This window comes from Hyla sarda, chromosome 9 (genome assembly GCF_029499605.1).
Source record: "Hyla sarda isolate aHylSar1 chromosome 9, aHylSar1.hap1, whole genome shotgun sequence".
Taxonomy (NCBI): domain Eukaryota; kingdom Metazoa; phylum Chordata; class Amphibia; order Anura; family Hylidae; genus Hyla; species Hyla sarda.
In genome coordinates, this window is record NC_079197.1 from 107,503,803 (window position 1) to 107,524,491 (window position 20,689).

The window sequence follows — 20,689 nt, forward strand, 5'->3', positions numbered from 1 at the left end:
TTTTGGGTAAAATGACTGTCACTGAAAAGTAGAATTGGCGACGCAAAAAATAAGCCATAATATGGATTTTTAGGTGGAAAATTGAAAGGGTTAGGATTTTTAAAAGGTAAGGAGGAAAAAACGAAAGTGCAAAAACGGAAAAACCCTGAGTCCTTAAGGGGTTAAACGGATTTTGGGTCGCACTGTACAGCTCAGTGTCAGAAAGCTGGGTTTGTGTCCGAGATCTTGGGTCTTCCAGCAGGACAATTACCCCAAACATATGTCAAAAAGCACCTTGAAATGGATAGCAACAAATCGCTGGAGAGTTCTAAAGTGGGCAGCAATGAGTCCAGATAAAAATGCCATTGAACACCTGTGAAGATATCTTAAAATTGCTGTTGGAAAAAGGCACCCTTCCAATAAGAAAGACCTGGAGCAGTTTGCAAAGAAAGAGTGGTCCAGTGTAAGAAGCTTATTGATGGTTATAGGAAGTAGGGATCGACCGATTATCGGTATGGCCGATATTATCGGCCGATAATCACGATTTTGGGCATTATCGCTATCGGCAATTACCTTGCCGATAAGCCGATAATACACTGCCCCACCGCGATCGCCCCCCCCGACCCACCGCACCGCGACTGCCCCCATCCCAACCCCCCCACCCCCGTAGTGCTGGGCGGTATACCTGTATGGATTTTTGCCCATACCGCTATACCGGTCGGGCTCCTCCCCCACCGTCCTAGTCAATAAAAAAAATTTTTACTTACCCGTAATGGGGGTGGTCCGGGCCATCCTTCCTTCCTGTAGTGTCCAGCGGCATTCCGGGTGGAAGATGAACCGGTCCGGGCTGTCCTTCTCCGGGGGTCATCTTCTCCACTCCGGGCAGGCTCCGGCCTAGTACGCTGCATAGACGCCGCGACGTCAGGTGCGTCGCTGCGCACAGGCATCACTGTGCAGCGGCGTCTATGCATCGTACTAGGCCAGAGCCTGCCCGGAGTGGAGAAGATGACCCCCGGAGAAGGACAGCCCGGACCGGTGTACCCTCCACCCGAAATGCCGCCGGACACTACAGGAAGGAAGGATGGATGGCCCGAGCCACCCTGGCAGGTAGGGGGAGAGAAGCGGGTGGTGATGGCGGCGGCCTATGGCCCCGCAAAAGCCACTGCAGTGCATTGATTTAAAGCGCCCGCTTTTAATCAATGCTTTGCAGCGGTGTCGAGGGGTGATAAATAGCCGATAACTTATACCGGAATATCGGTATAAGTTATCGGCTATCGGCCCTAACCTCCACCGATTATCGGTATCTGCCCTAAAAAAAACGATATCGGTCAATCCCTAATAGGCTTTCAGTTATTTTTCCAAAGGGTGTGCAGCCAAATATTAAGTTAAGGGTGCCAGTAATTTTTGTCTAGCCCATTTTTGGAGTTTAGTGTGACATTAAGTCCAATTTGCTTTTTTTTCCTCCCTTTTTTGGTTTTTAGATCCAATACACACAAAGGGAAAAAAACATGTGTTACTGCAATCCTTTTCTGTGAGAAATACTTAATTTTTTTTGAAAAATTCCAGGGGTGCCAACATTTACCACCATAACTGTTAACCTCTAAACCCTTAACCTCTTAAGGACGCAGGGCGTACCTGTACGCCCTGCGCCCAGTCCCGGTATATAATGCAGGGTCACGCCGTGACCCCACGTCATACCGGGTCGGTCCCGGCGGCTAATGACCCTGGGCTAATAGCGTGTGGCACTGATCGTTATGCCGGGTCCGATCGGCGATTCATTGCTCCAAGCCTGAAATCCAGGCTTGAGCAATCGACCGCCGATAACACTGATCTTTGCCGTGTCAATGCACGGCAATGATCTGTGTATGAGATCGGTATGTTCAGTGTAATTGCCGCTAGGGGAGGCTATAACACTGCAAAGAAATTGTGTGAAAAAAAAGTTAATAAAGATCATTTAACCCCATCTCTAATAAAAGTAAGAATCACCCCCCCCCCCCCCCCCTTTTTCCATAAAAAAAAAATAAAATCTGTGTAAATAAAAAGAAACGTGGTATCGGCGCATGCGAAAATGTCCGAATTATAAGAATATATAATTAATTAAACCGCATGGTCAATGGCGTATTCGCCAAAAAAGTCATGAAAAAATGAATAATAAGCAATCAAAAAGTCTGATCAATATAAAAATTGTACCGATAAAAACTTCAGATCACGGCGCAAAAAAATTAGCCCTCATATCGGCCCGTATGTGGAAAAGTAAAAAAGTTATAGGGGTCAGAAGATGACAATTTTAAACATATAAATTTTCCTGGATGTAGTTATGATTTTTTTTTTTTTTAGAAGTAATACAAAATCAAACCTATATAAGTAGGGTATCATTTTAACTGATTGGACCTACAGAATAAAGATAAAAATGCACTGTGTAGAAATGGAAGCCCCCAAAAGTTACAAAATTGCATTTTTCTTCAATTTTGTTGCACAATTAATCTTCTTTCCGCTTTGCCGTAGATATTTTGGTAAAATGACTAATGTCACTGCAAAGTAGAATTGGTGACGCAAAAAAATAAGCCATAATATGGAATTTTAGGTGCAAAATTGAAAGAGTTATGATTTTTAGAAGGTGATGAGGAAAAAATTTTAATGCAAAAACGGAAAAACCCTGCGTCCTTAAGTGGTTAAGGTCAAATATAGATAGGAGCGAACTTACAGTAAATTCGATTCGTCACAAACTTCTCGGCTCGGCAGTTGATGACTTTTCCTGCGTAAATTAGTTCAGCCTTCAGGTGCTCTGATGGGCTGGAAAAGGTGGATACATTCCTAGGAAAGAGTCTCCTAGGACTGTATCCACCTTTTCCAGCCCACCGGAGCACCGGAAAACGGAACTAATTTATGCAGGATAAGTCATCAACTGCCGAGCCGAGAAGTTCGTGAAGAATCAAATTTACTGTAAGTTCGCTCATCTCTAGTCAAATACAATCATCTAAAAATTTGTATGTACATATCTCACTATACGAAGTTGTATGTTTTCATCTACAGATTGTTGGTGTAGAGAAGTCTGATGCATTAACAAGGGCTGTGACAATCAGCACCAAGGGGAAGAATATTTTCCGTTTCACTGATGTTCGAGACTTTGACTCCCTAGTGGCTAGACTAAAGTCCAAATGTACCGTGACGAGTCCCCAGCATGTTGCTTACACTGTGGTAAGCTGTTCAGACTCTTTTTACTAAAGAATCCATTATATATATATATATATATATATATATATATATATATATATATATATATATATATATATATATATATATATATATATATATATATATATATATAATGTTAAGTAATTTGGTTGTATAAAAGCAAGAAGCGTCATCTAGTTATTTTACCAGAATATTGTAGTATATTGCACAGTTTACTTGGTAAAAATGGGAATCTGTCAGCTGCAATTTACATTAGATAACTGTTAGAGCAAGGGGAAATATGGTAGCTTTCAAGTATCTGTTATTTTCTAACATAGAAAAATGCTTTTATTCTCTGGTTCAAAGAGTCAAAGAGGTGTTCCCAAGCCTCTGAAGTGCCACAGGCTGGAACACCTCCTGGCTCCTACTCTCATCCTTATCCATGCTTGATTGACAGACAGTGGGGATGGGGCAGCAGCGCCGATAGCCAAGGGGAGAGAAGTGGCGGCAGCAGGGCTCTAGACCCCAGGAAAGACAGGGGAGAGAAGCGGGCAGCGACTGCCCCTCTGCCTTTCCTGGGGGCTTCTGCGGGGTCAGAAACAGTGTATCGGGTATACACATGCACTCACATGCACCCTCATTTTACCAAGGATATTTGGGTAAAAAAACTTTGTTACCCAAATATCCTTACCCTTTACAGGATCGTGTAGCTCTTTAATTTTCAGTGTGATGTTGACTCCAGCTCCTCAGCTTCTCTATCTCCCAAGACAATGCATTATCTACTGTTTCAGGAGTTGTGGCTGCATGTTGTTGTCTGAGCTGTAACCCGGCCCATTGAGTGACATCATCAGTCCCTCCAGCTTACATCACCATCTCGCAGCCATGCACACATATATATTTTTAATGGGCCATTTAGGGAAGGATGTATCATGTTTACAGCAGAGCAGGAGTAAATAGCATGTGCTACAACCTCGCTGTGCGATAGTCTTCTGTAAAATAAGATGTTCTGCAACAGCTCTGGACGGGGAGCTGACAGGAGCATTGTGGGAGGGGAGTAGACTGGGTGGGAGGACTGTGATGAGATGAGGGAAGGCACTGAATTCTGGGAATTGTATGGCTAAGCAACTGCTCAATCAGGAAGTACAAACTGTAAGTACAGAGTTAGGATTCTTCCAAAATAATCGATTTATGTTGGTTTCAAAACTGTGGCTGACAGGTAAGCAGTGCTATAGACCTCTGCATCAATTATGTTTTTTTTTATTTTTTTTATAGCTGATGTTTTCCCCTTTTAAATGAATATTTAGTTTTCTTAAATCATTGCTTTATACTATATAATGTGCTATATTATATGATTCTTAAACTCCACAGGGCAACCCATGACTCACTAGGCATACCATGCACCTCAAGTAATATGTACAGTATGTTTCCTACATTTTGTTGTGAAATTATTTCCCCATCTTTTAGACTGGCTACAACGACAGTGCAGCAGACGTCCAGGACCAACACCCTATGTTAGATTCAAAGGGCTCTAGTAAAACTGTAAGCACAGAGGCACTGATGACTGTTTTCCATCCTCAAGATGCTGAAAAGCTGGATCCAATAATGGTAAGGATAAAGTAAATAGCCCAATTTAATGTCTTATGTTTACTGAGCAGCTACACTTGTAAATGGCAGCTGTATTGGAGAAAATAAGAATTACCAGTACTTGTTTATACATAAGGATATAACATCTCCAAAATGAATTGCCAACCATCTGTCATCTCATAAAATTTCCATGAAACATTTGCAAGGGAGTATTAACAAGAGTTTGCTTTAACTCACCTTTTCATTACCTTAGCCTGTTGTTTTTGCATTTTTATTGTGTCCTTTTTATCCAGTTACCACTTAAACATCCATAATACATGAAGAATCATATATCTTTACTGGGTCTATCATTTAAAGGGGTTATCCAGGTATAGAAACACAGAGCTGATTTCTTTCATAAACTGCACCACCTCTGCAGGTTGTGTGTTGTATTGCAGCTCAGTTTCATTGAGGTGCATGGAGCCAAATTGTAATACCACACACAACCGGAGGACAAGGGTGGTGCTGTTTCTAGGATAAATTAGCTCTGTTTTTCTATCTCTTGAAAACCTTTTTAATGTGTGAGCCACTGAATAAGCCTGTGGAATATGCAGCAAGCTATACATTTTCATTGCAGTGGCTGCTGTGGGCAAATTTAATATTTAATTATAGTCTTTGTATATGGAAGGCCTGAGTCATGCAAAGTGGGAACAAGAGCCCTCAACTGGGATTACAGAGGGGGGCCAGAGCAGGGACCTCACCCCCTATGCAATAAAGTTCATTTGGGCAAGGATTATCCTGATAGGACAGTCACTTTAAATATCAATTTCTGAAAAGATGCCCACTATATTATTCTGAAAGCTCTATGAATTAGTTGCTGTGCATAGGTTGAGCTCTAATATTATCTAAATTTCTTAAGTTGAAAGAAAAAATGAAGGAGCAGTACTGGGATATCCTCTTCTCAGAATGTGGCCGTGGAGTTTCTATGTTTCGTACAAGAAGAACTCGGAACTTAGTAGTCAAAGGCATCCCTGAGACATTAAGGGGAGAGCTCTGGCTCCTTTTCTCAGGTAACTCATAACCATTGTATACTTCACAAATTGTGTCACCCACCACTCGAATGGATACGTCCAATATTCAGAAATAGATCAAGAAAAAGACAACACGTGACCATATGTGATATGCATATATAGTGCAGAGGCACTAAAGGAGATATCCAGTGCTGGAAAACTTATCCCCTATCCTAAGGACAGGGGATAAGTTTCAGATGGCGGGGGGTCCGACCACTGGGGGCCCGGCAGCCCGCGGGAAGGGAGCCTGTTGACCCCTGCTTGAAGTTGCGGCTGACACGCCCCCTCAATACAACTCTATGGCAGAGCTGGAGTGCTGCCTTTGGCAATCTCCGGCTCTGCCATAGCGATGTATTGAGGGGGCTTTGTGCGGAGGTCAACACCCGCTATCTGGCCAGCGAGCCGGGGCCCCGTACAGGAGATCGTGGGGGGCCCCAACGGTCGGAACACCCGCGATCTGAAGCTTATCCCCTATCCTTAGGATAGGGGATACGTTTTTCAGCACTGGATATCTCCTTTAATATTGCAACAAGGGCAAGAAAAGTATCATATCAAATCACAAATGTTTCAGGCTATATCATAACATGCATAAAACAGGATGCCAATAAGGTCACTCCCAATGTGGAAATGGCAACAAGCCCAATACCTAAATCTGTCATCATAATGATGTTACAGTCTCTAGGACACCCACAATACACTTACCCATGCTGCAAACCAAATTGGTAATGAACTGAAGCCCGAATGCACGTTTCAGTACTTTTTTCATGATGTTAATAACTCATAACCATTTAGTTTTTAATTCTAGAAACCCTCAGTATTGGATTCTTAATGTGACTATGCAGTAGGGAGAAGCATACCAGCTATTAACTTATATTACTATTACAGTTTTCTTTACAAGCAGGGAATCCAAATTTCACACTGTTGCCCTGAAAATCTAACTGCAGTATGTAGGCTGCTATTTTCTGCTACTATGAAAATATTGTTATATACAGTATACTAGGGAATAGCTTTGCATGTGAGTTATGTTTAGCTAACCAGTGACTGTTTAATGGCTCCACATTGAGATCTTTCCTTCATCTGAGAGTAATCTGGTCCTGTACATCCTTCTCATTTGTATGGTTTATCTCCTTTATTAATGTTTGCTAGGTGCCGTTAATGACATGGGGGCTAACCCAGGCTACTATACTGAAATAGTGGAAAAGTCTCTAGGTACGTGCACATTGGCTACTGATGAGATTGAACGAGATTTGCGCAGATCATTGCCAGAGCATCCAGCCTTTCAGAGTGACACCGGCATCTCTGCATTGAGGAGAGTGTTAACTGCATATGCATACAGAAATCCCAAAATTGGATATTGTCAGGTTAGCTGATTTCAATTTATTTGCTGTAAGAATAGTAGATGTTTGCAGGCCTGGTGCAGAAGACATTTTATTTTTTTATTATATAATGATGGGTATTTGTCACTGTGTCCCCTACAGCTTCTTGTTTGCATTCTAATTGTGCTTAAACAGGATGTTTTATACAGAGACTGCCAAGTCTTCTGTCTGATCTGCCAATGGTGAACAACATACTATGTATTCAGAAGTGATAGGACAGGATGACTTTGTAGTGCTCCTGTGTTTGGCACTGAGGAGAATACTAAATGTGACAAAGTGACATTAGAGTAGTCTATATAATTATTTTTGTATGTATAGGTATCAGATATATTGTATTTTTTAGTTGACACATGATCTGTACCTTGTAATGTTGTTCACAGTATGTATGTTATACTTCCTTTTCATTTTTTTCTTAGAGAATATCTTTCTATAAAAAATACTAAAATAAAGGTCCACTTTTGAACAGTATTTTGTTCTCTAATCCAAAATAGGTTCTATATCCTGTACTGATCTTTTTTTAAAAATTTTTTATTAATGTATGTTTGCATCTTTTTTTTTCTTTTTCACATAGAGCTTCAAATTACCATGTAAATAAATACAGTATTAAAAGGTAACCTTCTGAAACTGTGTAGATTTCTTCATCAAAAACCATGTGGCATTACTGCTAAACACTAGAAAATCTCAATGCAATTACTTTATTAGAATATACAAAACAAATGGGTCAAGTTACAACTTTAAAACCATTTAAAAGCGCTCTCTTTAGAGCCACAATGTGCCGTGACTCATGACGATCTTAAATCCAGAGTTTGATTCAGCATTATTCCACAGACGTAGGAGAAGGGTCCAGTGAAATGTCCAATACAAGGGGAACAGTGTATTTCATTATGATTCTTGGGAGAAGAAATGGATGTCGGATTTGGATTTTTTATCTGGTTCCAGAGGTACTACCGGACTATGGGTTGGATACCAAATGGAAGTAAAGATGTATGTTGGACATAAATGCCAGGGGGAGGAAACAACGGACACTGGGCTTTATCTATCCCATATGGGTTGAGAGGAATGTTTATTATGGGCCAAAAATCGAGAATGGAGATTTGACCCCATATGAGATAGAGGAGCATCGAGGAGCAAGAATAATTATGTACACTAACATCCAATTGTGGAGAGATATGTGTTGTAAGACATAGACTTTTGCCTCAGAGGGATCTCAGGTTATATAAATTTATTTGAACTTAGGTATATTCAAATGACCCAAGAGATGCATGTTTAAATGATCCAAGCGGTATGCTTTTGCATGCACGAGTATGCTATTGCTATTTATATTTGGTAATAATAAAAATACTAATTATTTGGTACATGATATATGTCTAACGTGGTCAAGTTTGCATGTGGTGGACGCGGAGGGTGCCTGTCAGGTGCGGTCTATATCAAGCGTTTATAGGGACATGTGCTATTACTTGAATGACTGTTTTGCCCCAACACCTATCTTTTCGGGAGTATGTTTATGCCCTTTTGGGATTCCACTAAGCTCTCACTTTTTTAGTACACAGTGTCACATGGTGTATATTTTTATCACTTTTTTTTGTTTAGGGATACAACAAACAAACTATTCCAATAGTGTTTTGGGGGAAAAAATTTTTTTTAAATATATATTTAAAAAAAATATAAAATAATAATAAAAATACAAAATGCAAAACTAATAATAATAATATAGATATATACAGTGATACTAAAAATTAATAAACTATAAATGAATATATAAACAATAAATGTAAAATTAAAACAAATACAAAATATGAAAATTTAAGATAAAAATAACATTATATATAAATAATAAAATAAATATAAATAAATACATAATAAATAAAAAATAAATAAGAAATAAACAAAAATAAATAATAAGTTAGCTAATAAGCTATGGTAAGGATTATTTACCAAACTATTTGTCTTTAAAGGGGTAGTCCAGTGGTGAAAAACTTATCCCCTATCCTAAGGATAGGGGATAAGTTTGAGATCGCGGGGGGTCCGACCGCTGGGGCCCCCCGCGATCTCTCTGTACGGGGCCCCGGCTCTCCGCCGAGATAGCGGGTGTCGACCCCCGCACGAGGCGGCGGCCGACACGCCCCCTCAATACATCTCAATGGCAGAGCCGGAGATTGCCGAAGGGCGCATGCGCGCTTATGCACTTAGAATACGATCTCACCCCTAAGTATTCCAGCATAGCTTGGTCACGTGGCACGTGTTGTAAGAGGCGCTTCACGTGACAGGGGTCATGTGATCAGTACGGTCCACTTTGAAACATACGGGTCGGCACATTGGGCTGTATCCGAGCATCTTAGATTGGCGTGTTCACGTGGTGCGTGCGGTTTGAGGCGCGACACAGGTCATGCATCAGTGCCGATTCCCGGAACCATACGGGCAGGAACAGGTTGCAAACAGGAAGCTAATGGTGTGGAGTTCTGGTATGGAGCTCATCATCACCATACTGGACACGCTTGATTATGACTGCACCTGTCAGGTACTTACACTAATTGTTATCCACCACTAGGATATAAAAGAGGTCTTTTCACACAGTGACTACAACACCCCTGAGGAAGTCGCTTACGACGGAACGTGTGGGGCTTATTGACCCTGTTCTCTGCCTCACCACTGTGTCGCTGGTCTCCGTGGACTGTATATGTGTGGTATTGCATATAATAGTGTGGCAGAATTACGGCACCACTGTCTCATTGTCATATTATGATATAGGTATTGCTACTCTAGTGGTGCTGACTTGGCCATTTTTATTTATCTTTTGTCTATACTTACCACCAGTTACACGGAGCTTACACTGTATGTATATATTCATCAGCAGTAGGACGGGGTCATTTACTCAGAGCAGGCGGTCATGGCCCTGCTCTGAGGCTGTTTAATGGTTTTAAAGTTGTAACGTGACCCATTTGTTTTGTATATTCTAATATAAAAAAAGTAATTGCATTGAGATTTTCTAGTGGTGTGCATTCTACTTTCAGTGGTAGCTGTTTCTTTGGGTAGTATTATGTATTGCACTGAGTTGCACCCATCCTAAATCAACATATTCATTATAGAGAGCCCCCCTCACTGCTTCAGCATTACTGCTAAAAACAATGCTTATATTGACTTGAATGGGACACAGTAATATGTCACTTCTTTTCTGCGCAGTTAGGCTCTGAAATTCCCATTAAAGTCAATAGTGGATTTAATGTATTCTATGAAGAAAAAGATAGAGCAGAGCTCCTCATAGGGCAATACGTTTGGAACAAGGTATATATGTATATGGTGAGGCTGTAAAACAAGTATGTAATCTTGCTTACCTTGTACTGTTGTGTATAGAGACACAACAGCAATAAGCGTGTAGTTATAAGTGATGGTGGAACAGGTTAACCTGTCCGAGGTATCAGATGCAAGTGCAGGTGCTAGGCAGGAAAGGTACCAGGTTCTGTAGCGCAATCCACCACTCAGGCAACTTCTTGTGATAAAAGGTTCGATTTATTTAGCCAAAACATAACGCGTTGCGAAGGTTTAGACCCTCTTCATCAGATGTACAAGCAGTGTATGACCATGGTTAAACAGAGCAGGTTTAAATGTGAAACAAGGGCGCCAAAAAGCCGCTAGGCTCCGACCCCTAGTGGGCGTGGGGATTGTCTCACATACACAGAATCAAACAAGGTTAAAAAATACATTAAAATAGCATAAAATCATACTACAGTAACGTCAATACTATAAGTCAGTGGTCTTCAAACTGTGGCCCTCCAGCTGTTGCAAAACTATAATTCCCAGCATGCCCGGACAGCGGTTTTATATATATATATATATATATATATATATATATATATATATATATACACAGTTTCACATCGGCATCTACACACGTCTTCACCTTCATTTCAACCTCATTATTTTTCTTATAATCCCCTCAGTTTATCACTTACGCCGTCTTGGTAAGGTCACTGCGGGACACTGTTAATGTGCCCTGCAGCGCACTTATTCTCTATAAGCTGACACAATTTATTAGCGGCACGCACGCCGTGCCGCTACATTGTACTAGGTTTCCGTCATCATTATCAACTTTCCGAGTTCACGCATTCGCACACTGCCGGCGGCTCCGCTAGTGACAGCGGAATGCCGACAGACACACTCTGACACTTCCAACGTTCTTGGATCATCCAATAACCATTCTCTTTTTAAACTATAGATATTATTTATAGTATTGACGTTACTGTAGTATGATTTTATGCTATTTTAATGTATTTTTTAACCTTGCTTGATTCTGTGTATGTGAGACAATCCCCACGCCCACTAGGGGGTGGAGCCTAGCAGCTTTTTGGCACCCTTTTTTCACATTTAAACCTGCTCTGTTTAACCATGGTCATACACTGCCTGTACATCTGATGAAGAGGGTCTAAACCTTCGCAACGCGTTATGTTTTGGCTAAATAAATCGAACCTTTCCTGCCTAGCACCTGCACTTGCATCCAATAGGGGATTTAAGGCCACCATCCCTCATGGCTCATACAAGGCTGTGGTGTAGTGCTTTACACAGGCATGTGTTTTGCCTATAATAACCTACTTTAATGGCTTATTGCACATTGTATTTTTTTAACACGTTCCGTGACAATATACAGTAAACTTTAAAATTCCTCTAATGGTGACAACAGCAGCTGTGTAATATCTTTTCTTTTCTTCTTCTTTTCTCTCTGTGTCATTGATAGTTTTAAAATGCTGTCAGATCTGCCAACAGCATTATATAAAGCTAGAGGAGCTGAGCAGATGGATATCTGCTTATTTTGAGCCATATCTGTTTGGAGTTAAAAATTAAATTTCTTTCAGGTGTCGGTTTAGTAATAATACTCACTCATGCTGTTATTATTTTAAATAGGCAAAAGTAATTTAAAAAATTGTAATTTATCGGCTCCATTGGGGGACACAGGAACTGTGGGTATATCTTGCTGCTACTAGGAGGCTGACACTAGGCAGTCACAAAAAGAAGCCGGCCCCTCCTGGCAGGATATACCCCGCCCACTGACTCTGAGCTAATCAGTTTTTAGCTTAGTGTCAGTAGGAGGCAGACACAGGTCTGGAGCTCTCCAGACCTGGTCTCCTTTTTATTATTTTATAGTTCTTATCGAGTGATATTCTTTTTTTTCTCTCCTTTGTTATGGTATGATGCAGGTGGCACCAGGCTGGTTGAAGACTTCAGAGGTGAGGATAGGGACATCTTCTTAAGTAAGTATCCCCGCCCCTCCCACACCTCCCTCCCCCCCCCCCTCACACACACCTTTGTGCTGCTGGGGATTCCTTTTTGATGGGGTTTATCATTTATTATAGTTTCCTTTTCATTCTTTCTTTATTTTCACTGAGGGAGTCTGATTGGGAGCTCAATCTCCCTCCTTGTTATTACAGCTGTCAGGACAGAGCATCCTGGGCCTGACATGCAGTGCTTCCTTCTCCAGTGCGACAGTTCTATGCACTCGCGACCCTGCTCTGGTCCCTGCCGCTGCGCATACTTTTAGTTCAGAGACCGCAACCGGTCTCTGTATTACCTCGGCAGCACGCAGTATCAGGGAGCGGTGGCCGTGGCCGGCAGGCATCTGTAAGTTTAGCCCGCGGCTTCGGCCCTGCTTCTCCGGTGGGTAGTACCGCACACTTTTTTTCACGCGTTATACGCTTATCCAATGCGGGGGTCGCAGGTCTCCTCCCTCTTGATCATCTACCTATGGGAGGCTATGTATACTCCCGGGAGGAGGAAGGCTGATAATTCATGTGTTTTCCTCAGTCCCAACCGCTGCTCTTGCTATTCCTCAGCTGCTCTCCACAGTGATTTCAGCTGCTGTTCCTACACACTGCTCCCTGCTAGCTGCTGCTGTTCCCTCTCACTACCGCTGCTCCTTACACTGCTGCTGTTCCTGGGGGACCTCCACCTCTGCGAGAGACCTCTCCTCTGCAAGAAACCCCAACCTGCTCTGCTGTTCCAGCTGCTACAGGACACAGGAACCAGGGTGAGCTTGTTCCTTTTTTTTTTCTCTGGGTTGGCTGACTTCTCTGTTCCGTCCATGTCTGACCCCAGCTCCGAACTCCCTCGCAGACGGGCGGTCACCGCCTCAGTCACTTACTATTGTTGCACGGGCAGTAAAACTAAAATGCCAGGTGGTTCAAGCTGAGTCTACCTGTTCTTCCTGCTCCACTTCACGTCCCGGCCCTCCTGTGCCTTCCGCCCAGGATAGCTCCCTCGAGCGCATGTGCACTGACCCTCCCCCGGGTAGGGTGTCCTCTCTATCCCAGACTATCTCTGATCTGGTGCAAGTTTCCAAGGAGGTGGCTACTGCCTTAAAGCATTCCTCCTTGCGTCCACATTCCCGGGAAGCTTGTTCAGCCTCCTCAGGTTGCTGACATTCTCACAAACGCCCCAGGGACATTTACTCTGACTTTCCTGATGCGACGTCTCCGCACCACTCTCGCTCCCTATCTCCATCTTCTAGACAGCATCCTTGCTCACGTGGTCGTTCCCCTAGGGGCTGTTCCCGATCTCCGGCCCACCAGGCCAGATCTGTGTCGCCTGGATCTAGAGCCTCCACTGCTCATTCCCTGTCTCCTGGGGAACTGGTGGAGTCTGACTCGGATCCGCACTCGTAATCTGAAGAACTGTCATCCATGTCGGACATGGTGGACAGTTTGGTGTCAGCTGTCAGGGACACTTTTCACCTACAGGACCCGGACACTTCGGACCCAGCTCCAGAAGTTTCCTTCCGCAGCACTTGCCGTGCTCCCAAGGTTTTCAATACTCATACGGAGTTTGATGACCTATTGGAGACTATCTGGAAGCACCTGGAGAAGCGCCTCCAAGGGTCTAAACAGCGGAAGGCTATGTTTCCATTTACCCAAGACATGGTCTCCAAATGGACTGCCCCGCCTACTGTGGACCCTCCAGTCTCTTGCTTATCCAAATAAACCACTCTTCCCCTGGCTGATGCGGCTTCCTTCAAGGACCCCGTGGACAAGTGAATTGATAATTTGGCGAAGTTCGCCATTGAGGTGGCTCCCTCATCCTTCCGGTGTTTGCCACGACCTGGGTATCCAAAGCCCTTTTGGCCTGGGCCTCTCAACTTTACCAAGGCGTTCTATCCGGCTGATGATCTGGCTGACTTAAGTCTCCAGATCTCCAACGCTGGCGATTATCTATGCTCAGCGTCCTTGCTATCTGCACGCTGTGCAGCTTTTGCTTCTGGCAAATTGGTGACTTCCCTTGCTCCATGTGGTTGAAGGCTTGGAATGCCGACACGGCCTCCAAAAAATCCCTAACCGAGATGCCCTTTACTGGCGGCCGTCTTTTTGATAAATGCCTGGATGACATCATCTCCGAGGCTACAGGCGGTAAGAGCTCTTTTCTCCCTCAGAATAAGGTGCGTTGCACCGATTCTCGTCGCAAGCCCTCTTCATTTTGGTCCTTTTGCTCAGGCCGCCAGGACAAACCTGCGTCCTCCCAGTCTCGGAAAGCTCCTTTCTTCAAAGCACGCCCCTCCTGGAAGTAGGATGGCCGTTCTGGCCGTTTTTATGCCAAATCAAGTACTCGCAAGCCTTAATCCACCTGAAGGGGAGCCTTCTCCTCGGGTGGGCGGTCGCCTGTCCCTTTTTTGGGACGTTTGGTTGGCGCAGGTCCAGGATTCCTGGGTTTGGGACATCTTTTCAGATGGCTACCGAATCGAGTTTGGTTCTTTTCTCCGGGATTGTTTTTTTCAGTCCTGGCCTCCCTGCTCTCTGGCCCTGGCCTTCCACAAGGGGTCATTGTGCCTGTTCCGCCCCTGGAACGGTTTTGGGCTTCTATCAGAATCTGTTCCTCATTCCCAAAAAAGGGGACGCAGTTCATCCGATTCCCGATCTGAAGCTCCTCAATCAACATTTGAGCCTGCGGCACTTCTGAAGGGAATCTCTCTGTTCTGTTGTTGCCTCCATGGACCAGGGGAGAATTCCTGTGTTTGGTGAACATACAGGAAGCATACCTCCACATTTTCCGAGGACACAAACGCTTTCAGCGGTTTGCCATTCCGGCAGGTCACTTTCAGTTTGTGGCGCTGCCCTTCAGTCTGGTCGCGGCCCCCAGGGTCTTTACCAAGGTCCTGGTGGTGGTAGTCGCCATCCTCCATTCTTGGGGGGTGTCGGTACTCCCTTATCTGGACAACCTGTTGATCAAGGCTCTGTCCTTGGCCCAAAATCCGGAGAGTCTCCATATCACTCTTCAGACTCTGTCCAGTTTCGGGTGGTTGACCGGTAGAAATCCAACCTTTCTCCTTCCCAGTCTCTAGTTTCCCTAGAGATTCGATTCAACAAAAAGGCTCGGGTTCTACTCCACCCGGACAAGCGGTGTTCTCTTCTATCCGGGATCAGCCTATTGCACAGGCCGGATCCGGTGCCCATCCCTTTGTGTATGGAAGTGTTGGGCAGGATGGTGGTGGCCATAGAAGCCATTCTTTTTGCTCAGTTCCGGTGCTGCCCTCTTCAGTGGGCTATCTTGTCTCTGTGGGACAAGTCTCCTCAGTCCCTCCACCGCTTGATCAGTCTGCCCCCCACGGCTCGCAGGTCGCTCCTTTTGGTGGCTCCGCTCTCCACTCCTTCAGGAGGGACGCTCTTTTCTCCCACTGCGCTGGCAGGTCTTAACGACCGATGCAAGTCTCCTCATCTGGGGGGAAGGGTTAGGGGGGTTTATGACCAGACGGTTCAGGTCCACTGGTCTCCCCAGGAAGCTCGTCTCCCCATCAACGTCCTGGAGCTTTGGGCCATTTTTCTTTTGTCTTTTTCGCTGGGAGTTGTTTCTCTAGGGCCGTCCAGTTCGGATCCAAACAGACAATGCCACGGCAGTGGCTTATATCAATCGCCAGGGGGGCCCTCGCAGCCTCGCTGCAATGGCAGAGGTGACAAAGATTCTTGTCTGGGTGGAACGCCGGGTTTCCTCCATGTAGGCGATCCTCATTCCGGGGGTGGACAATTGGCAGGCGGACTTTCTGAGTCGCTCCTCCCCAACAATTTGCGAACATTGGGTGACCCCGGACGTGGACGTTTTTGCGTCACGCCTGCCTTCGTGGCAAAGTCCTGCGATTCTCTGGCTCTAACTGTGGACGTGCTGATCGTTCCCTGGTCACAGTACACCTTTCCTTAACTCTTCCCTCCATTTCCTCTCCTGCCCAGGGTGCTGAGAAAGCTCAAGGCGGAAGGCATCTCGGCCATTCTAGTAGCGCCAGATTGGCCCGGCGCTCGTGGTTCGTCTTGTGGCGGACGTTCTCGTGCGGCTCCCCGATTGGCCCGACCTTCTTTTTCAGAGTCCTCCACCCCAATTCTCTGCCTCTGTGTTTGACAGCATGGCGATTGAAACCGCAGTGCTGAGGGCTCGCGGTTTCTCTCTCCGGATCATTTGCACCATGATTCGGGCGCGTAAGCCTTCCTCTGCCAGGATTTATCACAGGACCTGGCGTGCCTATTTTCAGTGGTGGGAAGCCCGTTCTGTCTCTCGTTGTTTTATCCTTGCCGAACCTGCTTGGGGCTGGAAACGCATTTGACCCCTAGTTCCCTCAAGGGACAGGTATCAGCGCTTTCCATTCTCTTTCAGCACCCCCTGGCTTCTGATCCTCATGTTCGCACCTTCCTTCAGGGTGCTGCACACGAGGCCCCTCCTTACAGGTCTCCCACTCCGCCCTGGGAACTGAATTTGGTTTTCAGTGCTTTGCAAGGAGCCCCTTTTGAACTCCTTCAGGAGATCTCTCTCCTCTTCCTCTCTTGGAAGGTATCCTTTCTCATTGCCGTGACTTCCATCCGGTGGGTGTCTGAATTGGCGTCTCTCTCCTGCCATCCCCCCTTTCTGGTCCTTCACCAGGACAAGGCTGTGCTTCGGCTGGTACCTTCTTTTATGCTGAAGGTGGTCTCCTCTTTTCATCTAAACAAGGATATCGTCATTCCCGCCTTCTGTCCGGCTCCGTCTCACCCTAAGGAGCGCTTTCTCCACAATTTGGACGTGGTCAGAGCGCTGCGTGTTTACCTTTCGGCCACTTCTTCTTTCAGGTGTTCTGATTCGCTGTTTGTCATACCAGAAGGCCGGCGCAAGGGGCTTCCAGCTTCTAAGGCGATTATATCCCGTTGGATTTGGTCTGCCATATCGGAGGCCTATCGTGCTAAGGGGAAGGCTCTTCCTTTCCGGGTTACGGCTCACTCCACTCGCTCTGTTGGGGCCTCTTGGGTGGTATTCAATAGGGCTTCGGCCCTGCAGGTGTGTAAAGCGGCCACTTTGTCACCTGTACACACGTTCACCAAGTTCTACCAGGTGCATACTTCTGCTGGTGCTGGTTTTGGGCGAAAAATTTTGCAGGTGGCAGTTGCGTTGCCAAGGTTTCTCTGTCCCTCAATGGAACCGATCGAGAAAAGATCCTTACTGTAAAACCTCTTTCTCGGAGGATCCATTGGTCGACACAGCACCCACCTCTTGATTTTTATTTTGGTGCTCTGAGAGCAGATTTCCTGTTGGTGGGCTGGTACGGTTGCTTATTTTGTCTGGCCCTTTTTGTCGGGCTCTCTGTTGTTGTTTGTCAGTTCCTCCTACTGCTTTGGGACTAAACTGATTAGCTCAGAGTCAGTGGACAGGGTATATCCTGCCAGGAGGGTCCAGATTCTTTTTGTTAATGCCTAGTGTCAGCCTCCTAGTGGCAGCAGGATGTACCCACAGTTCCTGTGTCCCCCCAATGGATCCTCCGAGAAAGAGATTTTACAGTAAGTATAAAAAATCTCTTTAAAAAAAAAAAACTTTGCATAGATCAATTGCATCGTGAGACTGTATTCTACTCTGAAAATCTGCTCAGCTTTGTCCTGTGTCTGCAAGACAAGCCAATACAAGTGAATGAGGGGGGAGGAGGGTGCTCCCCCCTTATTACTCTGGGACAACTGCTATGTAGGGAAGAAGTCTGCAGTAATCTGCTAAAAAAGTACCATATACAAGTTAAATTATATCCAGAAATTGTGCTCGGAAGCAGCATTCCGTACAGCATCTTGGGGTAAAGATGCATCTGGTTGTTGGCTTTCGGCATTCTCTTTTGTTTATTTTCATTTGAGTTAGGCTGTCACCAGAGATGTCAGGCAGCAGCCTGTTCTTTTTTTGGAAAAATAGCTGACAGACAAAAAAATTTTGCCCATATGGTCACCAATTCCTCTTACAGTCCTTCAGCTAAGGACGGCAGTGGCAATTCCAATAATGTTATACAGTATTTGGCAATTGAACGGAGTGATAAAGCCCACTTCTTTAAAACATTTCTCTTGTCCTTTCTTGTATTTCTGCAGGCAATGAATATCCTTACTTCAGTTCTGCTCCTTTATGCCAAAGAAGAGGAGGCTTTTTGGCTGCTTGTGGCTGTGTGTGAAAGGATGCTGCCAGATTACTTCAACCGGAGAATTATAGGTGAACAGCGAGTGACTGATGTTCAATATGTTCTCATGTAGAATTCATCGTATATGTGATAATAAATAGATTGAAATGGCCCACATTCATCAATCTGTCTGAGACAAAAACTGGAGTGATATGCCCACAGCAACCAATTGCAGCTTATCATTCATTTTACTGGAGCTGATTAAGAAATCAAACCTGAGCTGTGATTGGTTGCTGTAGGTAAATCACTACAGTTTTTGTCTCTGACAGATTAATAATTCGGGCCAAGCTGCATCAATTTTCTTTAGTGTTATTATTTTCACAAAACTCTTGGCACGTGAGTGTTTCAAGTGCTCTTATTGTAAAAGAATACAATGCACTTCCCTTGTATATATCTTGCCAGGTACATCTGTATTTGCATAATTGCTCCCATATAGCAAGACTTTCTCATTGTGGGTACTGAAATAATCTGAGAATATTTGATTGAATCACCAGGTATCTCCTTTATGTTTCAGGTGCCTTGGTAGATCAAGCGGTATTTGAAGAACTCATCAAAGATTATTTGCCACAATTGACTGATCACATGACAGACATGACATTTTTTTCCTCGGTATCCCTATCGTGGTTTCTCACCCTCTTCATCAGCGTCTTGCCTTTTGAAAGTGCTGTCAATGTGGTAGACTGCTTTTTCTATGATGGGATCAAAGCCATCCTCCAGCTGGGATTAACTGTACTGCACTTTAATATTGACAAGCTGCTGGGCTGCAAAGATGATGCTGAAGCTGTCACTATCCTCAACCGGTATGAGTGCGAGAGAATTGTGTCAAGGATTTATAGTAACTCTTTGGCTAGTTGATCAGGGTTTTGGGTGCTTTACAGAATTTTTTATTTTGAAGCCCAGTTTCATAGACCAACACATTATAGGACCTTATCTTATGTGACAAGTTAGAAGTCAGTGGATTTCCCCGTTAAGTGATACCGTCTTGTGAAATAAGGGATCATACAGTCCTGCTTCTGAAACACTTGCTACATGCATTTGGATAAAAACTAATACTGTTTACATATACTACATATAGTCTATATAGTGGACTATGATACAAAGATGTAATGTGGGACTTTTCCACTTCTATAGTGTGTGGCCCTGGAAGTCAGTCCTTGGGGACCTTGTTTTAACACACCCACTTGTTAGATAACTCAACATTAAAAAGTACAATCATGTTCCATTTAATCTATTATCAGTGGGCTCCGATTGCTGACAATTTTTAGGATTATGAGTCATTCATAGAAAATAATGTAAAATTCAAGTTGGGAGGGTAGAAAACCTTCAGAAAAAGAGCACAAAATTAAATATTAACTGAGAGTTTTTTATTCAGCTGAGGTGCAGTTTTTTTTTACTTAAAACAAGAGGTAGAGACTGTTTACTACCTTCACTGAAAAATCAGGTTACAGTTGCTGGCCATAGAAATCTATAGTGAGTGGAGGATGAAGGAGCAGCTGCAGAGGGGGACACAAACACACCTAAATGCTGCTGCATCTAGAAGGTGTTATAATGTTTGCACCCCAGTCGTTGATCTTTTTTCTACTGCTCTATAATGTCCTCCATGCTGCTGCAGCTGCTGTGTATTTCAGAAGTTTTGGATACATTTTTTTATTATGTTTATGTTTTGTTAAGGTTCTTAATGATTTTTCTGTAATTGATTGTTTGCAGTTTTTTTGACAATGTCACAAATAAAGACAGCCCACTTCCTTCAAGTGTACAACAAGCCTCTGCTGCAGCAGATAGGAAGAGGAAAAGCACTAATGTGGAAATCACAGAACTGATCAGGGAGTCAAATGAGGTATGCAATAACTGTGTCCCTTCTTACGCCATTCATGCAGTTGTGAAAATATTTTGTGGAGTTTAGCCACATTTGATTGTGTACTGATATTTACATATGCCTGTAGTCTTATATGATATTTTGAGCCTATAGAACAGTTATTTATCTATGGAGGTGTTCCTATTATGTATATTTAATAGATTGTATGATCATGTCTAGGCAGAAAGGGTTTTCTAATGTGTGGCCTTGGCTGCAATGAAACTAACAAAGAACTATACTTACCCGACCTGATCCC

At 44.1% G+C, this 20,689-nt stretch overlaps 1 protein-coding gene across 3 annotated transcripts in view; it reads left to right on the forward strand.

Annotated features, from left to right (window-relative positions):
- The window catches only part of TBC1D8B (TBC1 domain family member 8B), a 103,660-nt gene that overhangs the window by 63,863 nt on the left and 19,108 nt on the right, over positions 1-20,689 (forward strand). For all 3 annotated transcript variants that reach the window (XM_056539590.1, XM_056539589.1, XM_056539592.1), the window contains exons 7-13: positions 3,013-3,177; positions 4,618-4,758; positions 5,636-5,786; positions 6,933-7,147; positions 18,493-18,610; positions 19,093-19,378; positions 20,286-20,415. In XM_056539590.1, the coding sequence (XP_056395565.1) occupies positions 3,013-3,177; positions 4,618-4,758; positions 5,636-5,786; positions 6,933-7,147; positions 18,493-18,610; positions 19,093-19,378; positions 20,286-20,415 (1,206 nt within the window). The remainder of the gene's footprint in view (positions 1-3,012; positions 3,178-4,617; positions 4,759-5,635; positions 5,787-6,932; positions 7,148-18,492; positions 18,611-19,092; positions 19,379-20,285; positions 20,416-20,689) is intronic.